Genomic DNA, 25757 nt, shown 5'->3' with positions numbered 1-25757 from the left:
CGCTTCGTGGCACTGTCTCTCTGACGTCACGAGGCATACTACCAGTCTGTAGGTTTGCAGACAACTAAGAACCATCACTATGTCGTGAAATGGGAGTCACTCCTAGTAACTCAGATCTCCCTGTATGTGGGACTACAGTCACATAAAAAGCTCACTTTAGAACTCAAGCCAGCTACATCCACTATTGGCCGGTTTTTAGTACCCTGGTGATACTGTAGACTCTACCTAATGCCACGACCCTTTCATACAGTTTCTTATATGGGTGACCCCCCCCCCAAACATAGTATTATTTTCATTGCTACTTCATAACTATAATTTTGCTACTGTTATGAATTGGGCGACCCCTGTGAAAGGGTCGTTCACCCACCCGCCCCCGCCCAAAAGGGGTCTTGACCCACAGGTTGAGAACCGCTGGTTTGGAGAGATGGCTTCTCCACACAACTTTACAGCGTGTAAGGCAAAGACCAAGCAAAAAATACTGCTGGCCTCAAGATGCTAAGATGGTGGTGTGTGTTTTTTCACGTTTGGTGGTCAAACTCCTTCAAGAAGTCAAAAAGGAAACATAGTACTTTTGTGTCCTCAGCTGCCAGGTCCAAGAGCGCTAGGTCCCCCAGCCCGGCCACCGCCAGCACAGCACACTGAGAGGATGCCTGGGCCATCTCCCTCCCCGATGTGTAATCCAAGCTCTGGGCATGTCCAGACGGCTCTTTCCCTCGGGCTCAAAGTCCACAGCATTTGTGAAACAAAATGACATAGTTGGATTCTTTAAATGCCAGCCATGAAATCATCTCTTTGGGATGAGGGAGCGGGGAGCGGGGAGAGTCAGTCATAGGATACATACAAAAACCAAGTAAAACTCTCTCCTCTGAAACGGTGCTTTATTTGGTCTGCCGATGGGAGGAGCCCAACTCCACGTGATGCAGCCAGCTGTGCCGGTCTGTGTTCTTAACTACGTGAGGACCCCCGAATCAGGGACATGAGACACAGAGGATTGCCTCAGGTACAGGCAGGGAATTTTAGTCACGCCAACGCGATGGGCCAACCTGCTCAAGGATGCAGCATTCCTTTCTTCCTGCCCCCTGAGCTAAATTTCCGTCTTTGAAATGGGTTCGATTTGAGGATCGAGTCATAATCCAGCAGATTGCAGGTTCAACATCAGTCCTCCGCAGCATGGTTTCAAATTCACCCTGGCATTCAGCGACCTGCATTTTTCTATCAGTTCTCCTTCATAAGTGTCCTAGACCATACCATTTAGAAAGGAATTAAGGGAGTTTAATAAAACAAGGCCAGAGCCCCGTGGATTCTCCATTTCTCAAAGTTTAGCTCTTGGATCAGTGCTGTGCACGGCCTCTCCATTATGACAGCTATTCCAAATAAGAAAATCCCTCAGCCCTGGGTCATAAACAAATTGGGATAAAACCGCAACCCTTCCACGGAGTCGTCTCGGCAAAGGTGGCCCATCTTCTCAGCAAGAAGCAATCTAGAAACACAGGGAGGACGACAAAAGGAAGCCAGAGTCAGGACCTGCCCTTTCAGAGATGGTGGTGCTCGCGGGCGCGGCCGTGAAACACAAGCCCTGTTTACCTTTCTTTGGCAAGAAGGACAGACATCCCCACAAGCTTGGCAAACTCTTCCGACGTTAAGGATCCCTTTTCTGAAACCTAACAGGCACATGGCAGAGAAAACAAAAGTGACCGTTTAGGACACGTGAGTACTAGCACTATCCAAGGGACCGTCTGCTAGTAAACTTAGGGAATCAAAGGTTCTGAAGGGCCCACTAAACAATAAAGGACATGCAACACAGAACTAAGCCTTCTTCACTAACATTGAATTTTACAAAATTGGAAAGACTCGGGAACAAGATAACAGAAACGAAGGCAGTAAAGTAAAAGCCTCTATCATGTATCAAATGCAATATAAACAAGTTGCCCTAGAGTAATTCCAACTCAGACTGATCCTGCTGGCCAGAGCAGAACCGCCCCTTAGGGTTTCCAAGGTTGGACCCTTAATAGAAACAGGTAGTCACACCTTTATTCCGCGGAACAGCAGGTGGGTTACAACACCATCCTCTCAGTTAGCAGCCAACCCGCTGTGCCTGAAGACATCTCAAATACACTATACTTAGAGCTTAAAGGGAAGTCCCTGTCGCACCACGGTTAAGCACTAGGTGCCAGCCAGAATCAGTGGTTGGCATCATGGGCACCTCTCTGAGGGAAACGACTTGGTGATACCTGTCCTTACAAAGACTGTAAGATTATAAAACCCTTCGTGCGAGTCTACTATGTCACACTGAATCGATTTGAATTGAAAATCCATTCAATAAACCTAACAACACAATAATGATAACTCTTAAAAAGAAATATTCCATATCTAAAAAGGAACATATATCAAATTCTAATCAAGGTCATGTTACATTTTACAATAAAGACACATGATACATATTTAGTTTAAAATACGTGTCAATACAGAAGATTTTCAAAAGACCTTTTCAGGTATAAAAACTGATAAATATTTATTATTCTTAAGCCGTTTTTTAGTGTGGAATAGGACTTGTTAAGGAAAGCTAAGTTCAAAAGGAAATCCTGCTTGCCTCAAGTTTTCAAGCATTCAAGTCTTCATGGATGGCTCCAATGACTGACGGAAATTGAGGTCACCTACCGTCTCCAGGGCTGAGGCCACCATTTCCTCTTCCTTGTGCGACTGAAGCTCAATCACCATGACTCCACTATCAAAGACTCGGAGTCTGAAATGCAGAGAGGAGGGCCAGCAATGAATGAGCTGCAGCCTTCCAGTGCTCCTAACTGCCATTCCACTGGGTCACCTACAGAGCCCAGCAGAACTGCCCCTGTGGATTTCTGTAGTCATGTACGGGGGCAGAAAGCCTCAACTGTCTCCCAGGTGGTTTCAAACTGCCAACCTTTTGTCTAGCAGCCCAACACATAACTCATTACACCACTCGGGGCTTCTCCCTAACAATCAAATGTGCAGAAGAAGAAGTCTGATCATTCTGACCTCCTGGCAGGAGAGCACATTCTCAGCTAAGTGCCCCAAATCAACGAGGTTCAACTTCTAGCCCCCAACACCTGCCTCTGCTAACAGTGGAAGCTAGAACAATAGTGTCAGATGGCCACACAAAGAATATATTACACCAGGGCAATCTCTGAGCTCAGCACACAGGACAGCAGACCTGGTGGGGCTGCACTCTCTACCCTGCGCAGAACGGTGGTGACAGCTGGCACACATCCCATGGAGGTTCCTTTACCTGAGAGGCAATTTCAGGGCATCCAGCATCTTGCAGGCATTCACTAAATCTTCAGGTGAGAGCAACTAATGGGGAGAAAAAGCCAGTTGGGATGCAAGCGCATAGACGGGTGCTACATAACTCTAATCAGCATGGAGACAGAGTGGCAATAAAACATTACCACCCACCAAGGGTTTCAGATGGCTCGGTCCCCGCCGGGCAGAAAGGATTAACGAAGCAGCAAAGGACTTCATTAGTTAAAGCAACACTGCTTACAGAAGTAAGACTATGTTATATTACGCGAGCCATATATGGCTTTTATTAAAACTTTCTAGCAACTACAGTCGAAAATAAAAAGTAAAAACAAATACATATGTGTGTGCACGTTTATATATAGCTATGCATCACTGACACTTATGAATCTATCCTATAAAATAGGATGCTATTTGATTGGGACTGGAAATACAAAATTCAAAAAACTAGATTCATTGCCACTGAGTCGATTCCGACTCATAAAGACCTTACAGGACAAATGAGAACGGCCCTGTAGGTTTCTGAGACTCCGGAAATCCCTCCCTTTCTCCCCCAGAGCAGCTGGTGACTGCAAACTGCTGACCCTCTGGTTAGCACCCTAATGCACAGCCCAACTATGCCACAGGCCTCTGCAAGTGTGCGGGAAACAGAATGAGAAGAGAGAGGGATTTTCCCACTACCTTTCTGAAGCGCCCTCATGCAGAGCAGCTGTTCCCTCGCTGCAAAGGAGCTGATTCTGACTAGTCGTGACCCTACCGGACAGAGCAGCATGCCTCTGTGGGCTTTCCAGACGGTACATATTGACAAGAGTAGAGAGACCCATCTTTCTCCTGTGCAGTGACTGGTAGTTTCGCACTGCTGACCTGAGGTTAGCAGCCAGTGTGTAACCCGCTACCCCACCAGGGCTCCTCCTTAGAGAGCAGATGTGCCGAAACCAAGAGCAACAGCATGGTGATTAATAACCTTCTGTCTTAAAAGCTAAATCCTTCCGGGACTGCTCTCACCAGCGCTGGTTTTGCTGCACTGGGAGCCACGAAGAACTTCCCAGCAGTATTTCCGAGAAAACAGTTAAGGAACTGCGTTGCCCAAAATGCAAGGAAGCACGAGGACCTCTGGCAGGGTAATTGGCAATCAAGGCAAGCCTGAGGAGGGTCTGGAATGATTCTGCGGCCAGGGAAGGCCTCCTGAGGGCATTCAAGACTAATTGGAACTTTTGTTTTCAGAAAGCCACACTGGCGACGATATAAGAGTCACTGGAGAAGAGGGACTGGTGGGGAGAATGTCAAGAACGAGAGAGGGAGGAACGCGGACCTGTAAGAAGGGCAGGATTAGGGGCAAAGACCGTGTTCGAGTTCCCGTGGCCACAAACGAAGGGGCTGGAAAGCACAGGACCGGCTCCCTCACAATTCTGGAAGTCACAAGTCCAAAACAAGGTGCCAGCAGACCTGCGTTCCTTCTGCAGGGAGCAGGGGCGAGTCTTTCCTTGCCTGCCTATCCCTAACTTCTGGTGCTTTTTGGCAATCTGTGGTGTCCCTTAGCTTATAGATGCCTCACTCCCATCTCTGCCTCCGTCATCCACCACATTCTCCCGCTGTGTCTCTCTCTGAAAGGACACAAGTATGATGTCATCACCCGGAACCACGTACACCTGCAGAGAGACCCTCTTCTCTGAACAAGGTCTCCTGCTGAAGTTCTGGGTGGGCATGGATTGCAGGGGGTGCAATTCAGTCCAGCGCCACCTGAAACTCTGCTGGAGGTGTGCCAGGGCTCTGTCAGAACAGAGTCACCTGAGGGGCAGTCTGCCATGAGAGGCCCAAGCCACAGCTCCCGGCCAGCCCTGCCCAGGTCAGGACCCTGTCTAAACACGGTCACCTGGGGGGGGCGGGGAGGTGTGGGCATGACTCCGTCTTTCTCAATCTGTCTCCTCACATTAGCCCTCGTGCGGACAGCCTCCCTGAGTGGCTGAGATAATACACTTGGCAGCGCGCCTGGCAGAGCGCCGACTCCCTCACCCAGCTACTGTGTCCACTCAAGTGACAACGCGGAGCAGAGGCGGGACTGAGGCTGTGAACACTGCGGGAAAGACGCATGTGTGTCTGAGTTACCTGCCTGCAGGTGACTGCTGACACACATAATGGGCGTGGCTGCCCGGGCACAAAAAGCACCTCGGCAGAACCTGGGCGGCCAAGGGCAACGGGCATACAGGGACAAGGAGAGCTGAAGGACAGTCACTGCTGATACAAAGCCAAGGAAGCAGGCGCCAATGCGTGTTCAACTGAGTCGACTCCTTTTGCATTTGACCGTGACGGAGAGAGGGCCTCGTGCCCAGCTCCACTCATCCCAACACAATCACAGAGCTAGCTCTGCGAGGGCCAGAGCCTGCTTGGAAAGGCAGGCGATCTGAGTCCCTCCCAGGGAGGCGAGACTAGCTGCTCCAGGTCACGTGGAAAATCCCTGGGGAGACGCCCTCCGGCCGGGGCAGTAACTGGGTCACTGTACCACCCACTTCTCCAAATAGCTTTGGTATTCACACCCCTTCCTCAAACTGTATTCATTCTAGGCCAGTGGTTCTCAGCCTGTGGGTCGCAATCCCTTTGGGGGTCCAACGACCCTTCCACAGGGGTCACCTAGGACTATCAGAAAACATATCTTTACGATGGTTGGGGGTCACCACAACGTGAGGAACTGTATTAAAGGGTCGTGGCATTAGGAAGGTTGAGAACCACTGCTCTCGGGGAATTTGTGTTGAATCAAGGAAGTCTACTTTTAAGTTGTCTATTTTTAATCTAAAATTCTAAAATTTTAGATTTAAGATGTTTAAAAGTATCATTTTATATAAATGTTCAGTTAAATTATATAAGTTCATATTATAGAATTATATAAAATTATACAATTATGTATAATTTAATATATAATTATATATTAAAATATAAATTATATCATGATAGATTATTATGTATATAATTTAACTGAACATTTAAATTATATATTAAATATATGATGTTTTATATTTCATATTGTCATATAATTATATAACTATACAGTTTAACATACTCTGTACACACTTAAGTATAAGCCAACCCAAATATCTGACCTAATTTTACCACAAAAACTGCATTAGAAATGTGCTGAAAAACTCAGCTTAAACTCAAGTATATACGGTAAATATCAAGAAAATCTATTTTTTAATTAAAAGTATTTTTACTTAAAAATTTTTAATTAAAATATTTGAGTTAAAAGTCTCTTTTTAAAGTCAAAAGCATATCTTACCTCCATCCCTCGAGCACGGTTTACTAGGCAGTAGACCTCTGTCAGTGACATAATGCCCCCGCGTTCCTGTGAAAAGATGGGGTATCAATGAGTCACGTTACAGTTAGATCAGTCGGTCCTGCGTAACAGAACTTGGATTCAGACTCAGTGAAATCAGCACTCCGAACCTCACTTGGGAGGCTTTCTGAACCCGGTGTTTAGACACAAGGAAACCTATTCAGGTACCATGAGACCTTTCAAATTCAACATTTCCACTTTAGGAACATTTATTTCTATCTTACCATTTACTTACATGATCACACTGAAAATAGGTACTTGTATCACATTTTTAAAAGTGTACTTACAAAACTTTTGAGAAGTTGTGCCAACTGATAAATGAGTTAGAAATCATAAAGTGGCAGAAGAATGTCACCCCTTGTTGCCCATAATTTAAGGAAAAACCAGGAGGCGAGCTGACATCATCAGGTACACAAGGCAACAACCTGCTGCAAGCTAACCGACAGCAACCTATCCTGAGCCAAAGAAACTCTCAGGAAAATACGACCAGGAGTCAGACATAAGAAATTATTTTCAAACTATTGAATTGTATGATATGAAGAAGTGTCAATAAAGCTGTTAGAATAAAAATATGATTTTAAAGAAAACATTTTCTATGTTCTGGGTATGAAAATGGGATTATAGGTATATTAAAAGGAATCTATCTTTTATAATTACATACTGAACTATTCAGAGATAAAGTGATAACATGTCTGGGATTTGCCTGAAAATGCTTATGCGTGGAGGCTGGTTTGCAGACTGATGACGAGTACATGAGGAAGAATTCCTGCTACTATTTTGGCAGGTGTTTCAAATATTTCATCGTAAAGGTACTTCAACGGCCTGTGAAACGGCCTGAATTATGTTAGACTACAATATGAATCTGTAATATGTCATTACGGAAGGATGCTATTTATATATATACTAAGAGGCTACAAAAATGTGGTACAAAGATTCCATGGTCTTTTAATTTCATTTTTCTACGTGCTTTTGAAGCCTCCTCGGGCATATGAAAATATATCTATATAAAGCACACACATATGAAAATATATTTATATAAAATAACATAGAGACAAAGCTAGGAATCCTAACAGATGGTATAAATACACTAGCAGACATAACTTAAAATACATAAACAACAGAAGATAAGCTAGATAACTGCGAGTTGTTAAAAATTAAATACAGAATTATGTTCATCAAAAGGCATCACCAACACAGTAGTAAGATTGGGGGGGGGGGGCAAGAAATGGCAACAAAATATCAAACAAGGGACTAATCTCTAAAATAGATAGAAATTTTCAACATTCCAACAATTAAAAGACAAACAATCCAAACCAAAATGAACAAAAAACATGAACAGACAAATCACCAAAGAAAGCATTCAGGTGGCTAGCAAATACACGCGAAGATGTTTGCGATCATTAGCCCCATCGACGCCCTAAACCAGACTCACTGCCATTGAGTCATCTTTGACCCAACGACATTGGATTGAATAGAACTGCCCTTTGGGTTTCGGAACCTGTGAATCCTTACAGGAGTAAACAGTCTCATCTGTCCCATGGGGGCAGCTGGGGAGTTTGAACTGCTGGCCTTGTGGCTATGGTAGCTCTTTGGAGAGATTTATAAAGGAGTTCCCTCGCTATGCCAATCAAAACTAAAACAAGATACCATCTCACCCCTGGAAAATGGCACAGATTAAAAAAAATTTAAGTTGCCAGGCCGGCCTCAATCCCAACCACGTGGACAGTCCCCCGCCCACCCCCCCCACAAGAATTCACTTCAGAGGACAGCACTGAAGCTCCAGCTCAGGGAGAGGGGCATGTCTGATCAGAGCACACAGGAGTAAACGAAAGAGGAAGGAGAGAGAGTGGAGCACATTCTGAACCACCAAGCCCCAAGCATGATATTCCCGCTCAGAGCAGCCAATGCACAGAGAGGACCACAGAGTTGGCCTCACCAAAAGACACAGACGCAACGTCGCTCACTGACCCACAGTGCTACAGGGGACAACACTGGAGACACAGTGCGGGAATTGTGACCCATCTGACCCCACCACAATGGGGCGAAACACTAAGAGCGTGCAACAGAGCAGCAAGGGGTGCAAAGCAATGAAGTCCTCGGGGAATACCAAAAATAGTCTTTGGGGCCAGGGCACAGCACCCCATCAGACTCAACTGGAAAACACTCCTAAAGGTCAACAAACAGACCTGGAGCTATTCATAGGCTTTTCTTTTTTGTTGTTGTTTTCTTTTCTTTTTATTGTCTTGTTTTGCTCTGTCTTGTATTTGTGCTTATTACTGACTGCATGTCCATCTAGATAAGATAGGCAGGATAAACAATGCAGAGAAGAATCAACAGGACCAACAGTTCCAGGGGGACACGGGAGAGGGAGGCAGGGGAAAGAAAGGAGGGATCAACCAACCCAGGGACAAGGGAACAACAAGTGATCTAACATCGATGGCAAAGAGGGTATAGGATGCCTCGTGGGGCTTGATCAAGTGCAGTATAGCTGAGAGGAATTACTGAAACCCGAATGAAGGTCGAACATGATAGTGGAACAAGAGGAAAGTAAAAGGAAACAGAGGAAAGAACTAGGAGGCAAAGAACATTTACAGAGGTCTAAATACAGGCATGCACATACAGGTAATATATTTATATGTAATGATAGGGAAATAGATCTATATACATATATTTATAGGTTAAGTATTAAGGTAGCAGACGGACATTGGGCTTCTCTTCAAGTCCTCTCTTAACACAAGAACACTTTGTTCTAACGACCTGGCATTCCATGATGCTCACCTTCCCTGACACGACTACTGAAGACAAAATGGATGTATAACAAATGTGGTGGAGAAAGCTGATGGGGCCCAGCTATCAAAAGATACAGTGTGTGGGGTCTTAAAGGCTTGAAGGTAAACAAGAGGTTTTGTTTGAGAAGCAATCAAGCACCACACGGAATAAGCACACCAGCCTGTGTAATCATGAGGTGTTGATGGGATCAGGTATCAGGCATCAAAGACCCAGAACAAAAAATCATACCTATGTGAATGAGGGTGGGGGTGGAGGCACTGAGTTGAGACTCAAAGTCCATCTGTAGACACTTGGACATCACCTTACAGAAGGGTCACAAGGAAGAAATGAGCCAGTCAGGATCTAGTATAGCACCAATGAAACATACAACTTTCCTCTAGTTCTTTAATGCTTCCTTCCCTCCACTATTCTGACCTCAATTCTACCTTACAAACCTGGCTAGACCAGAGAATGTACACTGCTACAGGTAACAGCTTGCAACACAGGGAATCCAGGGCAGATAAAGCCCTCAGGACCAACAATGAGAATAGAGATACCAAAGGGGAAGGGGAAGGTGGGGGGAGAAAGGAGAAATCGACCACAACAATCTACATATAACCCCCTCCCAGAGGAACAGACAACAGAAAAGTGGGTGAAGGAGGACACTGGTCAGTGTAAGACATGAAAAAATAATAATTTATAACTTATCAAGGGTTCGGGAGGGAGGGGGGAATGAGGAGCTGATATCAAGGGCTCAAGTAGAAAGAAGATGTTCTGAGAATGATGAGGGCAACCTAAGTGTGCCTGACACAATGGATGGGTGGATGGATTGTGATAAGAGCTATAAAAGCCTCGAATAAAATTACCAAAAAAAAAAAATCCCCAAAATGATGGGAACTTATGTACAAATCCGCTTGATATAATTGATGCATGGATTGTTATAAGAGCTGTAACAGCCCTCAATAAAATGCTCTTTTAAAAATAAATAAATAAGGCAACAAATGCAAGTAGGAGATTATAACTCTTACATCTGCTGATGGAATTGTAAAATGATACCGTCATTATGGAAAACAGTAGGGGACTTCCTCAAAAAGAAACAAACAAACAAACTGTATGATCCAGCAGCCGCACTCCCAGGGATGTATCCTAGAGAAGCAGGGCCTGTGACATGGCTGCTCACCACGTTCACTGCCCTGTTAGTCCCAGGGGCAAACAATGTAAATGCCCATCAGTAGATGAGGAGGCAGACAAACTGTGGTACATCTGTCCGACAGGGTGCTGCAGAGAGATAGGGAATGATGAATCCGAAAAGCACCTATCTATCACATACGAGGAGGCTGCAAAAAGTTGGTAAGAAAATCCATTCTATTTTAAGTCCACTTTCCACAAATCTGTTGAAGCCCCTTCATACATGACAGAGGCCAGGCTTCTTCCAACGCTTTCTACTCCTGATCCCTTTCTACTCAAGAAATCCGCAAATCTGCAACACAGGAGGCGCTGCCAGAAACACTCGATTCCTAACTTGTTGGATTTTGAATTACTTTTTGATCGCTGCACTTTCAGAAACTTTTTATCGCTGCTAAAGTTTTCACGACACCCCCCATTCCCCTCATTCAGTTGGCCGCAGTTTAAGAAGAAGCTTGGTAGATTAAGCAGAGAGAGGGCTGTTAAGGAGGTTTCTTAGATGCCATCAAACACCTTGAGGCATCAAGTGAAGGGGCTGGAAGACTAAGCCCCACTGTCTGGGGGAACAGCTCGGTCAACTGCCATCACACAGCTCTTGGAGACCAGGTTGTATTTACATTCTAGTTAGATGAATAGCATCTGAGGTCTTAAACGCTTACAACTGGCCGGTTAAGATGCAACCACTGGCCCCTCCGCTCTGAAGAAGAGGCAAGAGAAGGAAACCTAAGACCCACCAAAGCGACCACTCCACAGGGCGGATGGCCCATGCGAACCACTGAAACTAGACGGTGGCAGCTCCCACTGCCTACCTCTCCGACCAGGCCCCAGTTAGAATGGGAGAACATGCAGAGCAAGAGACAAATTAGCCAGAAAGACACTGGAGGAACCCCCGAGACTATTGTCCCAAGACCCGTTTTACCCTGGAACTGAAGCCACTCTCAGAGGTCACCTTTCAGCCAAGGAATAGACCAGCCTATGAACTAAACAGTAACACCCCAACAGAGGGGAGGACATGAGCAACCACTGCCAAAAGCCACGACAGCAATCTACAGCTGCCTCCAATCAACTGGAGGTTGAAAACTCCTCAGACTTAGGGACCCGCCCCAAAATAATAATAGTAAGTACACTAGACTAATTTAACATACCTGAAAGAAATATTGGCACATCGTTTGAGCAGTAGGTACACTGTAATAAAGCATTATGCCCTTGTTAACATTTCTTATGACAGGAAAACAATTTAATACCGCAGTGAAAGCACACTTGCAAGGTTTGGTTCTTACCTCTAAAGGCACCTGCAAGATCCCAACCAGCTGTTTGGCCAGCTGCATGTGGTACTGAGTGCCTGAGCCGTAGGTTTCTCTGGTCACTGGGTTAGCTATTCCCATGCTCAGCAGGTAGGATTTAAACCGGATGGTCTATGCAACAGGAGACGAGGCATAAGAAGATGCAGAAGAATTAAATTCTCCCCGACCCCAACATTTCAAATCCACCAAAAATTCAACTCTGTATTTGCCCATTTCTTCTACTATGTTCCTTTGCTGTGAACTATGAAGGAAGCAGACTTCTCATAGTTCCTTGCATAAATCTAATGACTTCCTTCCTTTTATCTTGGCATCATACGCATGTGAAATGTGGGCAATGGATAAGGGCATTGCATAGAAAACTCGATGCATTTGAACTGTGGAGCTGGAGGAGAATCCTGAAATCACCATGGACTGCTCCAAGGACAAGCACGTCTGTCTTGGAAGGAGTGTGACCGCAGTGCTCCTGAGAGGCAAGGATGGCAACACTTCGTCTCACAGACTTTGGACATCTTGTCAGGAGGGACCAGTCCCTGGAGAAGGACATCATGTTTGGTAAAGTGGAGGGGCGGCAAAAAAGAGGACGGCCCTCAAGGAGATGGATGGACACAGGGACACAATGGCTGCATCAGGGAGCTCTGGCATAGCACCAATGGTGAGGATGGGGCAGGACCCTTCTGTATTTCGTTTTCTTGTGCACAGGTTCGTTGTGGGTCAGAACCGACTCCATGGCACCTAACAACAACTATCTTGCCATGGCATCCACCATTTGCACCACACGTTTGGTGCCAGAGATTTAGTTTAACAGCCGTGCTACATGTAATGTCAACCAAGTGACACAACCCAACTGAAGACACTGAATGAGAAGAAGTATCAGAACCTATAGATACGTATACAACAGCCACAGCTCCGTATAAGTTATCTGCTTTCTGTAATCCTCGAGAACAGGGCTGAAGTAACCCACACCCTCCTAGAGCAAACAGAGCTTTCACATTTGACTCTGGAGTTGGCAGTGCAAAAAAGAAAGTGCATTTATCACACTGAGAGAGAAAACAGGCAAACTAGCAACACAGTTGTGTTGTATGGGCCATCTAGTTTTTCAAGCCTCACAAAAGCAACACAATGTACCTCATCTTCCGTGATGTCCCCTTGTTTGTCTTTAATTTTATTAGCTATTGACTTTGATAACTCCACCATTTCCTTAGCCTGTCAAGAAAAGAAAACAAAAGATCTCTAAGAGAAATTTGTCCCCAAAGTGTGTGCTGACCAAATATATGTTCAAAATGGGATCATAATTAGAAGGAATATAGACAGACATATACCTTGATCATGAGCTTGCTGAGGTCTTTGAAGGCCTGAAATGAGAAAGGAGTTTTTGTAAGCAGCGACCTTAAGGACTGAAATATTTTCTTTCTTTTTAAAATCATTTTATTAGGGTTTCTTACAGCTCTTTTAACAATCCATACATCAATCATATCAAGCACATTTGTACATGTTGCCATCATCATTTTCAAAACATTTTCTTTCTACTTCAGCCCTTGGTATCAGCTTCTCTTTTCTTCCTTCCTTCCCCATCATCCCACCGTCGTAAACCCTTGATAAATTATTGTTACTTTCATATCTTACACCTTCTGCTTTCTCCCTTCACCCCCTGGGGAGGGGTGGGGTTACACACTGATCATTGCGATTGGTTTCTCTTTTTTCTTCCTTCTCCCCCAACCTTGCCCTCCCCTCATGGTATCGCTACTCCCATTACTGTTCCTGGGGGGTTTTTCTGTCCTGGATTCCATGTGTCCAGAGCTCTTATGTGTACCAGGGCATATCGTCTGGTGTAGCCAGATTTGTAAGGTAGAACTGGGTCATGATAGTGGGGAATGAGGAAGCATTTAAGAACTAGAGAAATTTAAAATGAGGAGCTGATACCAAGGGCTCAAATAGAAAGAAAATGTTTCTTTCGACACCTTGTGATCACACAGGCTGGTGCACTTCTTTCACGTGGACTTTGTTGCTAGATGGTCACTTGTTTAAATTCAAGTGTTTAGACCCCAGATACTATGTCTTCTAATAGCCGGAAACCATCAGCTTTCTTCACCACATTTGCTTATACATCCACTTTGTCTTCAGTGATCATGTCAGGAAGGTGAGCATCATGGAATGCCGGGTTATTAGAACAAAGTGTTCTTGTGTTGAGGGAGGGCTTGAGTAGGACCCAATGTCCACCTGCTACCTAACACTTAACATATAAATATATGTACATAGACCTATATCCCTATTGTTAGATACTATTATATTTACAAATGGACATGCCTCTATTTATAGCCCTATAAATGTCTTTTGCCTCCTAATTCTTTCCTCTATTTCCTTTTACTTACCTCCTGTCCCATTATCACGTTCGACCTTCATTAGGCTGTCCCTACTTCCTATCGACTACACTGCACTTGATCAAACCCCAGCAGCATTCTACACCCTCCTCACCATCGATTTTAGATCTCTTGTTGTTCCCTTCACCCTGAGTTTGTTGGCTCCTCCCTCCTTTTTCCCTCACCTCCCCTTCTCCCATGTCCCCCTGGAACTGTTAGTCCCATTGTTTTCTCCTCGGGATTGTTTACCCTGCTTATCTTACTTATATAGACAAAGAAACAAGAGTAAGAAAAAAGTAGCCTATTAATAGTTCCAGGCCTGTCTGCTGGCCCTTATGAATGATTGCCCATCGGGTCTGCTAAGATGCCAAGCCCTGCCCCCCACCCCAAGTCAGACGTCTATTTTCGGGATTCCTCGGGGACTTCTTTGCTTTGTTCCCCTGACGGCTCTGTTGGGCTCCCTTTGCAATGACGCACTCTGCTTTATCCCCTGTGGTACAAAGGTAAGGCACTGTCTTCGAAGTACCAATTTACTTATATAAAAAGCTATCCAAGTCCTGTCGGTGTCTGGTGTGGTTAAGCAGATTTTGACTGACAGGGCCGCTGTAATCTTTATAGGAGCAGAGTCACCTGGTCTTTGCCCCCGGGGAGCGGTCCGTGGGCTCAAACTGCCGACATTCTTTCCCTGGTCAGTCTAGGGTTTAACCAGCGTACAGCCAGGGCTCCTCGCCAAGTCATCACGCTACCACACCCTAATCCTTCCCTTTGTAAGCCCTCCACAACACACCGCAACCGACCAACCGAGCCGCTCAGTGTTCTCAGAGAAAACAGTTATTGTCGGTCGAGTAAGTAAAAAGTCACATTGGTGATAGTTCAGGAAGCCTGATGGGCTGTTCTTTGACACGAGTAAGAAACTTGTCATTGGCTTTTCCCAAACCATTTCCCGACAGGAAGTCAGGAGGCAGAGGCACTGCCCGGCAACCCGCAGCTGCAGTGAGCCTCCTTCGAGCACAGGGCAGGCTCTCGTAGCAGGCGTGCTGTGAGCGACGTGGTAAACCAAGGCCCCAGAATAAGAAGGGCTCTACTTGCAGTTAGTTTGGTGTCGGGGGGGGGGGGGGGGGTATCACGGGAGGAAAACACGCAGACGCTGGCCAAAAATTACGTAAGACCTTTCAACTGTTCAGTTGATGCCAAGGAGCAGATGCCTCAAAGGTCTCTTCAGATTGGCATATTTATAAGTTCTGCCAACTACGAGGCATATGAGCCTTCATGGGAAACGGAGATCATTAAAGATGATGGAATTTTTTGAAGCCCTTGCTGCATGCCTTTAGTGTCAACTAGCTTATGTCAGTATAGCTTGTCATCTTAGGAGGTGCACAGCTTAGGTTTAAAGCTCGATTCTGCACTTTGTCTTTAATGGAAAAAACGTTCAGTACACAGAGTAGGAGCCACCAGGCTGTGCCCAGCATAGGCCCGTCTTAACTACTTGCTGGAATGTATCCCCCGCCCCCCCATCTGTAAAAGGAGTTTGCTAGAAGAATAGAGTACTGTATAAAATTCTTGTGGCCGACTGACCAGGGCTAATACTGAAAACAAAGGGGAATGTGTACACACCTAACAGGAATTTCCTCAGATAAACAAAAGCTTAAACACAGGGCTCTTATCAGCAACACACAGCAGATGCAGGAAACCTTTTGTGGGAACCTCTGGTCATCAGCCCTGAACCTGACTGAATCCAACATTCACACTGAGGGCAAATCACATGCCAACCTGTCCTCAAAACTGAAGCACACCAACACTCTGCGAGCACACTACACATTGCGATATTTACTGACAACGACCATGCTAGTTCACCTGCTTATCATGGGGGAAGCGGAGAGAGAGTATATGCAAACATTCTTTTTTTAACTGGTTTAGTAATTATCTGGCACCGTTGCCTTGAATCTAAATATGAAGTGTCAGTGTGATCTCATGAGGTGTGTTACACTAAGAAAAAAAAAAGAAACAGAAAACCACCACCAACTTTTAACCCTGGTTCTGTCTGTCCACAGAAAAAGCATCACCTTAAGTCTTTTCAAATGAACCAACATGAATCTAACGAAGCCTCTGATTCCATCTTTCAATTTATAGGAAATACAGAAGCCAAAGTGTTCAGGATTAAATTGTACCCGTAAAAATGGCAACCCACAGCTGCAGTGACACTCCTTCCAGTGTGAAGTTCTTCCCCTGTTCCTTGTGCCTAACCCTGAACATGACTTGGTTGGAAAAAGGCTCTTTCTTTGAAGATGTTACAAGGGATTGTGTGGGTTCCTTGTTGGGCTGCTAACGGCAAGGTCAGCAGTTCGAAAGCAGCAGCCGCTCCAAGGGAGAAAGCTGAGGCTTTCTACACTCACAGTTACCGTCTTGGGAGTTCACAGGAGCAGTTCTACTCTGCTCTCGAGAACCGCTCTAAGTCAGAATCGACTGGATGTCAGTGAGCTTTTATTGGGGCTTGATTGTTTACAGATGTGATTGGTTCAGTTGGTGTACCTGAGTTCCCCTGTAGTGAGGTGAGTCCTAATCTCGTCTGAATGAAGTCTTATAGAACTACAAAGACACAGGGAAAGGCATCATGGACGTGTGCCAGCAAGAGTCACGAGCAAGGCATGGACCGTCTCTCTGAGACCTCAGGAAGAGGCCTAAATGGCCAATACCCTGTAGTGGACGTCTGCCCCCAAACGGTGAGACAACAAACCTCCATTCTCAGAAGCCACTCTCTGGATGCTATTTTATTAACAACGAGAAACCAAACTCACCTCCCTACCAGCGAGTCGATTCTGACTTATAGTGACCCGACAGAACAGAGGTGGAGAAAGTTGAGGCTTTCTACTCCTGTCAAGAGGGACAGTCTCAGAAACTCGCAGGGGCAGCTCCACCCTCGGGTCACTGTGAGTCAGAATCAGCCTGGCGGCAGTGAGTCAGTGAGAGGACATCCCGAATGACAGGCTGGAGCTGATCCCAGCTGTGACCAGAAAGCATCATCACAAATGGCTGAGGAGCATGGCGGGTCTGAACGTCGGTGAAGGGTTACCTCAGAAATGTTCTTGTCCGTTTCTTTTCTTTTTTCTTCCAGTTTCCTTTCAATGCCTACAATTCCTACAGCCCTTATTCTTCCTGGCTGAAAAACAAGAGTGGAACATTTTTGAAAAAAAAAAACAAATGGAAGGAAACCATCTCTTCTGGCCCGCCACATTGTGATTTCAATGGTGGGAAAGGCCCTCCGGCAAACAAAGAAAAAGGGCCTGCAACTGCGTCCAGCTTCCTCTCCAAGTGTTTCTTACTGCACAGACTGAGCTTCAGATGACTACAGAAAACACTAGCACACAAGGAATGTCAGGCTTGACCTTCTACTGTAGATCTAAATAGCACAGCTCTTCATTTTTGCTCCTTAACAAGCTACTGTGTACCAGACTTTTAACACAGTCTCAACGGTGAAAAAGAAATCACACTTCAAATTTTGGCATGGGACATAGTGTCCATCCATAGTTGATAGTTCATTTAGACCACTTGGGAACCTTACGTGGGTTACTGCCTCCTTTTTCATTAAAAAAAAAAATTCTCAGCACCCCCTGGCAATGAAAACCTTGTGCATTACAACCCATCATCCTGGATAGAGCTTTTGCAGAGCCCTGGTTCGTTCTAGCACCACCCAGAGTGGCAGTCTTGTCCACTTGGGCAAACACAAACTTAGACGATACCACTCTGGATTCTGAGACCAAAAAGCAATGAGGGGAATCAGTTATGCTGACAAAGTGTCTACTGTCAACAGGAAGCTAATTAAGTGCGGGGAAATAACTGTCATCAGAATATCATTCTTTTGCTTCTGAAGCGTTCTATCCTAAGAATCTTCCTGAAGGAAGAAACAAGGTAGCACCGAGTTGGAGGGTCCATATTAACAGTTATAAAAATACCTGGGATCCTTTATTGGCTTGTAATGACTGGGACCCCGGCGTATTCTCCCATCTTCTCTGGGTCATTTCCTCCGATAAGCGCCTGTAAAACTGTTAGGTCCATGCAGACACGAGTCAGTCAGGTGGGCACATCCTGGTACACATCATTACTAAACACTTCCTCAGTTTAAAGGTCTGCTGGGTCATCTGCACCGGCCTGGAACCCTCCCATTCAGCAAAGGAAACCAAAGAAGTTCTTTTCTTAGGGCAGCCGCAGGGAGCACAAAGGGGAGGAACCAATTAACAAAGCAACAAAAGAGGTGACCTGCCACTTCAAACAAGGAGTTTGGCAAGGGAGGCAACGGGCGTAACCTTAGACAGTCCTGCACAGGCAGACTGTTTTCCATCTTGGGGGAAGAAACACTGTGATGGGGGCAATACACAACCATGTTCTATGAAGGAAGCAGAAAATAACTGGTCTACTTAAAATTGGATGCGAAAAGCGAGGCCCAGAACTTTCCTACACTCACAAGTGACAACAGATCTGTATTTCAACTCCGGGGAGAATGGCTTCAGTCGGCCACTTGTCTGTGCCTGTTGCCGACTGGGTGAGGAGCAGACGGAGAAGATGCAGACTATCTATTTATATATACACTATATACTCGTGTATAAGCCGAGTTTTTCAGCACAAAAAATGTTCTGAAAAACTGGGGTTCGGCTTATACACGGGTCAGTGGTACCCCAGCGAGGACAGCGTCTATGATGACGAATCCAGTTTTGAAGGATTTTAACTCTTTACATTTTATCTGGTTGCCGATTGAGCTCAGGGAATAGTACTCTTAAGGTATCATTGTTGATACCTTATTGTTTTGGTTGAACCTATTTTCCATTTACTGTGTTGGTTTACTAATGTTAAATGACTTGTCCTTTTTATTTGTGTTTTTTATTTAAAATAAATATTTAAATACATTACCCACTGATGTCTCAATTTTTAGTAATTTTCTTTTCTTTTTTTTTATTATTGAAACTCACCAACAGCTGCTGCATTTTCTACCTCAGGTTTATACTCGAGTCAATCAGTTTTTCTGGTTTCCCAGGTAATAATTAGGTACCTCGGCTTATATTCGAGTATGTACGGTAGGTTCAATTTGGGAAATTGATGGGAAGGTGAATTGGAAACATCTGAAGAACACGAGTGTAGTGACTTATCAAGCAGAGGTGTGAACTGGGACATTGTGGAATAAATACGTCAGTGAGGTCGTCAAGATGATGTGGCTGCTGCTGGGTACTGCCTACTTGGCTCCCACTCATAGCAACCCAGTGTCCCTGAGAAGAAAACACTGCATGCTCCTGCACCATGCGAACCAAGCTTCTTCTGTTTTTCTTCTGTTGCAGCCACTGCGTCAGTCCATCTTTTTCAATGGCCCTCGACAGGTCCAAAGTTCACGTGAAGAAGTCCCGTCACTCTCACTCCCAAGGAACCTTCTGGCTGTGTTTCGTCCAAGACAGATGTGTGTTCTTTTGGCAGTCCACAGTACTCTCCATAGTCTTTGCCAGCACCATAATTAGAATGTTTCAATTCTTCTCTGGTCTTCCTTATTCAATGTCCAACTTTCACACACGTGGGAGGGAACTGAAAATACCGTAGCTTGGATGAGGTGCAACCCTCGTCCTCAAAGCAGCATCTTTGCTTTCCAAGACTTTGACGAGAGCTGTGCAGCAGATTTGCCCAATGCGATGCGATATTTGGTGTCTCTCTTTTAAAATTTGGTCTCTTAACGGCTGCTCCCATGAGCACTGATTGTGGATTCAACCAAGATGAAATCCGTGACAACTTCACTCTTTGCTCCTGATCAAAGTAGACCATCTGATTTAGGGCTGGGACGTTTTCAGATATTGAGGTAACTTTAAAAGGAACCCTGGTAAGAGTACTGAGTTACACCTGGGGCTGCTAACCATAAAGTCAACCGTTTGAAGCAACCATTCATTCCATGAGAGAAAAACGAGGCTTTCTCCTCCCGTGAAGAGCCGCGGACACCCACAGCGGCCCTGCTACCCTGTCCTGCAGGCTGGCTATGCGTCGAAACCGACTCACACGATGCCGTGAGTCAGGTACCATGTTTTACTGCTTCCCTTATGTTTGAGATCACGAGAACTCTACAATAACACAACAGTGAGATAGCACCTCACACCGACACTTTTAGCAAAAGCCAATGAAACAGAAAATATCAAATGCTGGAGAGGACGTGGCGAGATAAGAATGGTTTCACACTGCCGTGGGAGTGTAGGCTGAACAACCATTCTGGAAATCGTATGGCACGTCCTTAAACAAATGCAAACCCAAGAACCTTATGATACAGCGAGCTCTCTCTGCTAGGTGCATATCTTACAGAAATGAGGAATATTACACACACGGACATATGGATGCCTGTGTTCATTGCAACAATATCCACAGTGGATCAATAAAAAACAATGATAACTCTCTTAAACACTGCAACACATTGACCAAGCTAGAGAACATGAGGCGTAGCAAACTCAGTCAGTCTTACAAACATAAATATTTAATAGCACCATTGTTATAAGGAATAACAAAGAAAATTAAACATGGCTTATACCCCAACAGATAAGACTTTCATGACTATGAGGAGCCAGGGGCAGGGGTGGGGACTTGGAGAGGGCAGGGATGGGAGAGGGAAGCCAACAAAAGGGGGATAGAGATTAACAGGAAATAAATAAATAGATAGATAGATAAGCAGATAGGTAGATATATAGACAGAAAGATAAAATAAAAAATGCTCCATGAAAAAAACCCTCCAGATTCCTTACCCTTCTGATCTACATATCAGTCTGAGTGGCTGAAAAAGGAGGAAAAGTAAAATGGCAGTGGACTTGGAGTCTTTAGTGACAGACGAGTTCATTTCAAACATATGGAGGGAAAAACGTTTTACTACATCAGACTCTGTCCCTTGAACCAAACCATATCATTGAAAACTTTACAATCTGCCAGCCTGGGTCAACATTCCAAGGCTTCCTTGTGGCCACACCTTGCTATTCCCACTATAACCTGAACTTCATATTCACCACTCTCTGATAAAAGGCTTAAAAGATATCATTAAAAAAAAAGTTTTACAAGTATGTACAACATGGGGGAAAATATTCTACAATATTGCCTTCCATCACATTTACCCAAAACACCTTAAAAACCAAACTCAGTGCCACTGAGTCAATTCCAACGCCCCTGTAGGACAGAGTAGAACCCTGTCACAGGAGTAGAAAGCCTCCATTCTCCTACCACATGAACAATCAACAGTAATAAACAAAACTATACAGACACAAATTTCCAGCCCAACTTTGTACATGTTGAAACTTACTTCAATCTGGCCATGTTCTTTGAAGGAGAGCTTGATGTAGGAATTCTTACTGCTCTGGAACGGGCCCGGTTCTTTGTTAGGTGGAGCTGGGTGAAGATGAACCACTATTTTGGCACTAAAGAAAGAACAAGTGTGGTGGAGTTAATTGCCTTTAAAAAGTAAAACACATCAATGCTGGCTGCATAACTTTCAATACATTTCAGATCGCCTTTCAAATTCATGTAGAAACAAAGACCTTCTGAAGTGCGACCTTTTACAAAGTAACTCAGGATGAACAAAGAACCAAGCAAGATGGCAGGACTAACGGCCTTTCAAGGAGATCTCCATTTCAAATGTCCCATGCACCAAAACAGTTCCCATCACGGGCTCTTTGAATCAAATACAAATGTGGTTTTAGAGAGTACGTTCAATGTGAATTTGCTAACTTTGGGGTGGGACATAATTGGAGTTTTCCATCATCCCCTGAGTTTCCAAGGGGGTTTATATTGTCTGCCAAAGCATACATACTACCTTATTCATTTGAAAACAAAATGCGAAAACTTATCTGTGTAAAGCTGGCCGGCTGACGTTTTATTAAAACTCCGTCCAAAACTAACATTCTACACTGACGTTTGTTGAAATGTAAAACTCAATCGACAGCATGCTCTGGAAAGATACCCACAAGCAAGAACAATTCTCAAAATTGTTTTTACTGTAGGAATACAAACTGTCATTATCTTTTTGACCACCATCATCATCTATTGCTATGAAAAATATCACTATGTTTGTCTGGCTTTACAAATCAGTTTCCTCCCTTTCCATCCCTCTGCTTTTTTTGGTCAGCCTGTTCAATAAAAGATCTATCAAAATGCAAAACATTCAGGCAGCCAAAATACCTTGGATGACTACGTCAGAGCTTTTTCCTTCTGATCACATTATACATACATCTTTCGCTCGATTTTAATTTTCTTTGTTTAGGCTCATATAAACTCAAAACGTTCTGCCATTGAGTCGATGAACGCTTCACGGCAACCTTCTAGGCCAGAGCAGAACTGGCCAGGCGGGTTTCCGAGGCCATGATTCTTGGTAAGAGTGGCTGGAGGTTTTGAAGTGCTGACCTTGTGGTTAATAGCCCAATGTGTAGCCACTACGCCAGCACGGCTCCTCAGGCTGAGATATTAGGCCTGATACACTATAAAATGGAAACACCACATCATGGCCCTTTCTCAATAGAATGAGTACTTTAGCTAATGGACTGGGGCGAGCCTCAGATGACCTCTTCAGATGTCCTTCTGGGCGGTGAACACTATTAAGTAAGAGGAACACATAAACGGGCCCAGCAGAGTCAGAGGGCTTTTCGAAGTAAACTATTAAGCACCAAGACTATGACACTTTAGGATGAGGAGGCCTGAGGTAAAGCATCCATCAACACTCTGTAAAACTAAAACAACCAAAAAAAAAAGAGGACCTGATGCAAGGGGCTTAAGTGGAGAGCAAATGCTTTGAGAATGATTGGGGCAGGGAATGTATGGATGTGCTTTATACAATTGATGTATGTATATGTATGGATGGTGATAAGAGTTGTATGGGTCCCTAATAAAATGTAAAAAAAGAAAAGAGGAGAAAAAAATGATTAGGGCAGGGACTGTACAGATGTGCTTTATACAATTGATGTATGTATATGTATGAACTGTGATAAGAATTGTATGAGCCCCTAATAGATTGTTAAAATTAAAAAAAAAAAGATTAAAAAACAAAAAAAGAAAAAGAAAATGATTAGGGCAAAGAATGTACAGATGTGTTTTATACAATTGATGTATGTATATGTATGGATTGTGATAAGAGTTATATGAGCCCCTAATAAAATGTTTTTTAATAATAAAAAAAAACAAACTAAAACAACCCCAGCCCTACGATCAGATTCTGCCAAAGGAAAGCTAATGAGAAGCTAAAAGATTACGAAGCAAAATAAGCCTAAAAATCTCCAAGGAAGCATAAAAAAAAACATGCTGATTTTGCATATACCATATACTGAGTTTTTCAGCACATTCCCCCCCAAATACTTTTATTGGGGGCTCTTACCTGTCTTATCACAATCCATACATTCGTCCAGTGGGTCAAGCACATTTATACATATGCCGCCCTCATCATTTTCAAAGCATTCTCTTCCCACCTGAGTTCGCTATGAGCTCCCTATTTCTTCCCCCTCCTTCCCCCGTCCTCCCTCATGAACCCTTGATCTTACATCGTCTTCTGTCGCCCCTCACTCATTTTTCCATTATTTGTCCCCTTGGGAGGGGGGTTCTAGTTTATCCTTGTGATCGATTCCGCCGTTCTCCCCCCACCCTCCCCAAATCTTCCTGGTATCTCTATTCTCATTGTTGGCTCTCAGGGGTTTTTATCTATCCTGGATTCCCTGTGTTGTGGGCTCTTATCTGTAGCAGTGTGCATGTTCTGGTTTAATCCGATTTGTAAGGTAAAACTGAGGTCATGATAATGGGGTGAAGGAAGAACCAAAGAACTAGAGGAAAGTATGTTTCATCGGTGTTTTACTGCACCCTGACTGGCTCATCTCTCCCCTGTGACCCTCCAAGAGAGGATGTCCAATTGTCTACAGATGGGCATTGGGTCTCCAATCCATGCGACCCCTTCATTCACATTGGGTATGATTTTGTTCTTGGGTCTTTGATGCCTGATACCTGATCCCATTGACACCTCATGATCACACAGGCTGGTGTGCTTCTTCCATGTGGGCTTGGTTGCTTCTGAGCCAGATGGCCGCTTGTTTATCTTCAAGCCTTTAAGACCCCAGACACTGTATCTTTTGATAGCCAGGCACCATGAGCTTTCTTCACCACATTTGCTTATGTACCCATTCTGTCTTCAGGGATCATGTCAGGGAAGGTGAGCATCACGGAATGCCGGATTGTTAGAACAAAGTGTTCTTGTGTTGAGGGAGTACTTGAGTTGAGACTCAATGCCCATCTGCAACCTTAATTCTTGACATATAGATATAAGTACATAGTTCGGTTCCCCTCTCATTTTATATATATTTACATATGTACATTCCTCTATTTTGGCCTCTATAAATGTCCTTTGCCTCCTAGTTCTTTCCTCTATTTCCTTTTACTTTCCGCTTGTCCCACCATCATGTTCGGTCTTCACTTGGGTTTAATAATTCCTCACTGCTACATTGCTCTTGATTGAGCCCCACTAGGCATCCTACAACCTTCCCTCCACTGATTTTAGTTTATTTGTTGTTTCCTTGTCCCTGGGTTGGTTGCCCCCTCCCCTTCCTTTCTCCTACTTCCCCTTCTCCCGTATTCCCCGAACCTCCAAACCATTGGTTCCACTCTTTTCAACTCTGAATTAGTTATCCTGCCTATCTTATCTAGAAAGACATGCAGATACATTAATAAGTGCAAAACAGGCAAAGCCAACTAAAACAACAAAGGAAGTCAAAACCAACAGAAAATAAAACAACAAAAGGAGAGCCACTGACAAAAATGGAAAAGCCTATAAATAGTTCAAGGTCTGTTTGTTGGCCTTTATGAGTGTTTTCCAGTTGAGTCTGATGGGGTGCCACACGTTGTCTCCCAAGTCTATTTTTGGTATTCCCTGGGGATTTCATCACTCTGCTCCCCCTGCTGCTCTGCTTCAGCACATTTTTTATGCAGTTTTTGTGGTAAAATTGGTTGCCTCGGCTGATATTCAGTTCGGCTTATACTCAAGTATATAGGTACTCATTTATTGGGTCATTCAATTACTACATGTCATCAAATTTATCATCCACCAAATGAAAGATGTATCATTAGCTTAGATTGTAAAGTGACCAATACACACACAGAGATACGTGCACACACCTTAGAACAGCAGTTCTCAACCTGTGGGTCAAGACCCCTTTGGGGGTCAAACGACCCTTTCATGGGGACCACCCTATTCATAACAGTAGCAAAATGACAGTCATTAAGTAGCAACAAAAATAATCTTATGGCTGGGGGTCACCACCACATGAGAAACTGTATTAAAGGGTCGCGACATGAGGAAGGTTGAGAACCACTGCCTTGGTACCTACAGGGTAACAGATCTAGATTTATCCTAAGCAAAGCTTTTGTCTCTGAATCTAGAGAAATGGAGCCCTGGTGGTGTAGTGGGTTGCTAAAGGTAAGGTCAGCAGTTCGAAACTACCAGCCACTCTGAGGAAGAACAAGGAGGTTTTCTACCCCCATAGAGAGTTACAGTCTCGGAAATACACAGAAGCA

The 25757-nt window shown here is 44.4% G+C and overlaps 1 protein-coding gene across 1 annotated transcript in view; it reads right to left on the bottom strand.

Annotated features, from left to right (window-relative positions):
* Positions 1-866: 866 nt before the first annotated feature.
* Positions 867-25757, bottom strand: part of VPS36 (vacuolar protein sorting 36 homolog) — a 42777-nt gene continuing 17886 nt past the window's right edge. Inside the window, exons 4-14 of the mRNA XM_075562884.1 lie at positions 21517-21631; positions 18167-18256; positions 17287-17373; positions 13179-13211; positions 12985-13062; positions 11836-11970; positions 6545-6610; positions 3263-3327; positions 2659-2743; positions 1585-1661; positions 867-1480 (exon numbers count right to left, since the gene is read on the bottom strand). Of these exons, the coding sequence (XP_075418999.1) occupies positions 1387-1480; positions 1585-1661; positions 2659-2743; positions 3263-3327; positions 6545-6610; positions 11836-11970; positions 12985-13062; positions 13179-13211; positions 17287-17373; positions 18167-18256; positions 21517-21631 (925 nt within the window). The 3' untranslated portion in view covers positions 867-1386. The remainder of the gene's footprint in view (positions 1481-1584; positions 1662-2658; positions 2744-3262; positions 3328-6544; positions 6611-11835; positions 11971-12984; positions 13063-13178; positions 13212-17286; positions 17374-18166; positions 18257-21516; positions 21632-25757) is intronic.

This window comes from Tenrec ecaudatus, chromosome 11, assembly GCF_050624435.1.
Source record: "Tenrec ecaudatus isolate mTenEca1 chromosome 11, mTenEca1.hap1, whole genome shotgun sequence".
Taxonomy (NCBI): domain Eukaryota; kingdom Metazoa; phylum Chordata; class Mammalia; order Afrosoricida; family Tenrecidae; genus Tenrec; species Tenrec ecaudatus.
The sequence above is the reverse complement of the archived record's forward strand: the minus strand, read 5'-3'. Positions and strand labels throughout refer to the sequence as shown.